Raw genomic sequence first — 3,450 nt, forward strand, 5'->3', positions numbered from 1 at the left:
TTGCTCCTTCTGATTACTACCTGTTTCGATCGATGGCGCATGGCCTGTCTGAGCAACACTTCACATCAAATGAAGATACCAAAAATTGGGTTGATTCGTGGATAGCTTCAAAAAATAAAGCGTTTTTCTGACGCGGTATCCGCATGCTGCCAGAAAGATGGGAAAAAGTAGTGGCTAGCGATGGACAATACTTCGAATAAAATATTAGGTACCGTTCTTTCACAATAAATGCCCAATTTTTGATAAAAAACGGCGGAAACTTATTTATACTCCTAATACAAAAAAACATTATTTTACGGTTTATTGTTAATGTATCAGAGAAAATAACAAAATCTTTTTAAAAATAATGCATCAATATGTATAGCTTACACAGGCATAAACAAATTAAACAAGTTTATTAGAGTATTTAAAGACAGGCTCCCATGGACATCTCATACAAATGTAGTTTGTAAAATTGATTGCAAAAATTACGATGCATCTTATGAGACAAACAAACATAACGTTTAAAACAAAAATTAACAAGCATAAGAAGTAAAAGAATATAAATTGGAATACGACACAACATTCCATAATCATAAAGTATAGACTAGAATTCTCGCACGAATTTGACTGGGATAATAAAAAAATTCTTGACAAAGAAAATTATTTAAACAGGCGACTGATATCAGAGATGATTTTGATACACAAGCAAAAAAATGATTTAAATATATTATAATATTGATAGCTTTTAAAATACAAAAAAAATATTTTGATAAAATCAATGAAAATTGCTTTTTGCAAACATGTGATAGTCCTGGGGCCTGGGAACAGTAGAACAGCATATGTATAGAGATGGCTCGTTAAGCAGAGAAGTAAAAAGACGTAGCGCTCAAAAAATCATCAAAATGTGCAAATTTTGCAACTACATTATATAATCAAATAACTTAGTGAAAAATATATAATTTAAATTAAAAGTATACTTTCAACTTGGGATAAGCATACATTTATTTACTTTCTAGCATATCAAAATTTAAAACTAAATTTCGTTCCGGAGATACGAGTCTTGAAGATGGACCCCGCAGCGGTCGGCCCACCGAGGTTGATTCGAATGATATCAAGGTACTGGTTGAGCAAGACCGGACGCTAAAGGTGCGAGAGATTGCGGAGACACTTAAAATAGGTTATGGAACCTACATACAAAGGCATTTGCAACAGCTTGGCTACGTGTCCCGCCTCGATGTTTGGGTGCCGCACAAGCTGACCGAGGAGAACCTGGCCAACCGCATATCCATCTGCAATTCACTTCTGAAGCGGCACGAAAGCGACCCGTTTCTCAAACGAATAGTGACTGGCGACGAAAAGTGGATCATCTATGACAACATAGTGCGCAAGAGATCGTGGGGAACCGCTGGCGAGCCGCCGAATGCCACCCCGAAGGCCGGCCTGCATCCGAAGAAGATTTTGCTATCCATATGGTGGGATCATCGTGGTGTGCTGTTTTACGAGCTGCTTCCTCAGGGAAAAACGATCGATTCGAAGATCTACTGCACGCAGCTAACGAAATTGAATCAAGCATTGCGACAGAAACGTCCAGAACTGATCAATCGCAAAGGTGTCATATTCCACCATGACAACGCCAGACCCCACACCGCAATAATCACTCAGCAAAAATTAGTGCAACTTGGCTGGGATGTTTTGCCTCACCCACCGTATTCACCAGACCTTGCGCCATCCGACTATCACTTGTTCCGGTCCCTGCAAAACTCCCTCAACGGGAAATCGTTCGCTGATCAGACAGTTGTGAAAACGTACCTCGACCGGTTTTTCGCCTCTAAGCCGCAGACCTTCTATGAGAGCGGAATAATGAAATTGTTGGAAAGATGGCAAGAGGTCATCAACAAAAACGGAGAATATATTATTGATCCTTTAAAATTCATCCTTTGTATGAAAAAAACTTGTTTTATTTTAGCCTTCAAAAACCGAACGAATATATGGATCCACCCAATATTTATAATAAAAAGATAGAGGGTTTTGTCGGGATATAACACATATAAAAAACGACTTGAGCTCTGTAATGTTCTCGGGTTTTTTAATATTCAAAATTATGTCAACTTTCCTGCTTGAAGCTTGAATGCCCTTGGCGCTTAACTCGAATCCTAAAAATTCAATACTGTTTTGCGCAAATGCACATTTATCTCTACTTAAAACTAATCTATAATCTTATAATCTTTGTAATACTCTCATTACATTTTGATCATGCTCTTCCCTGGTAGTTCTTGTAATAACTAAATCATCGAAGAATATTGCGTCCAAGTTCTGTAAGATCTTTTCTATTTCGCGTTGGAACAAACCAGGCGCTGATGCTATTCCGAAACCCAAACGATTACTTCTAAACAAACCCTTATGAGTTGTTATCGTGACTAACGATTTTGATTCATCATCTAACTCTACCTGCTGATAGGCCTGCGCTAAATCTAATTTTGTAAATATCGTACCACCACGTAATTTTAAGTAAATTTGACACTCGGAATTGGATGCTTATCTATCAGTAAGTGCGGATTAAGTATCACCTTATAATCTCCGCATAAACGTATTTGACCGTTCGATTTCGGAACTGGTACAATAGGCGTTGCCCACTCACTATTTTCAACCGCTTGCAGAACTCCTTTTCCTATTAAACGATCAATCTCTTTTTTGACTTTCTCTCTTAACGCGAAAGGCACCGGCCTTGGTTTGCTGGACTGACATTCTCTTTGCAAAAACTTAAATTTTTTTTGGTATAATGTCCCAGTTTTCTAGAAAAGTGACTCGAACCTTTTACAAATGTCATTAGGCTCTTCGTTGCATTAACTGATAGCTTCTCTACCAATTTATTGAATTGAACAATACCTTTTGTACGACAAGGGCAGGATTATTTTTGACCCATCCAAGATTCCATCACACTAACATCGAATCCTTAATCAACACCCTCCTCCGCAACGGGTATCCTCTACAATTTGTATTTAAGACCATAAAAAATAGAATAAAAACTCTTTCCAGAAAAAAGAATTTTAATACTACAAGTGAACAGAACATTAACTCTAACGGTAACTCTTCGGTAATGAAAAAATATTTCACGATTCCTTATTTAAATAACACTTCAGAAATTCAACATAGCATTTAAAAGTTTCAATTTGAATTTGTATATAACCGATGAATAATTTAAATAGGTTTATAAAAACTGGAAAAGATAAAATAAAAAAAGATGAAGCTTCCAAGGTCGTATATCAGATCAATTGTAAAGATTGTAATTATTCGTATGTGGGACAGACAAAAAGGAAATTAAAAACGCAAATAAAAGAATACATAAATGATATTAAGAAAAAAACTGTCAATTCCCTCTCGGTTATCTCGAATCATAGAATTGAAACTGATCACGAGATTGATTGGCTGAATACAAAAATATTAGATTCTGAACGCTCGCATTACAAA

At 36.5% G+C, this 3,450-nt stretch overlaps 1 protein-coding gene across 1 annotated transcript in view; it reads left to right on the top strand.

Moving 5' to 3' along the window:
• The window catches only part of LOC108749815 (histone-lysine N-methyltransferase SETMAR-like), a gene marked incomplete at its 3' end in the record, with an annotated part of 5,000 nt that extends 3,095 nt beyond the window's left edge, over window positions 1-1,905 (top strand). The window contains exon 5 of the mRNA XM_018488792.1: window positions 1,062-1,905. Coding sequence (XP_018344294.1) covers window positions 1,062-1,905 — 844 coding nt within the window. The remainder of the gene's footprint in view (window positions 1-1,061) is intronic.
• Between the last annotated feature and the right edge of the window lie 1,545 nt (window positions 1,906-3,450).

The sequence above is a fragment of the Trachymyrmex septentrionalis genome, unplaced genomic scaffold, assembly GCF_001594115.1.
Source record: "Trachymyrmex septentrionalis isolate Tsep2-gDNA-1 unplaced genomic scaffold, Tsep1.0 scaffold32, whole genome shotgun sequence".
Lineage (NCBI taxonomy): Eukaryota > Metazoa > Arthropoda > Insecta > Hymenoptera > Formicidae > Trachymyrmex > Trachymyrmex septentrionalis.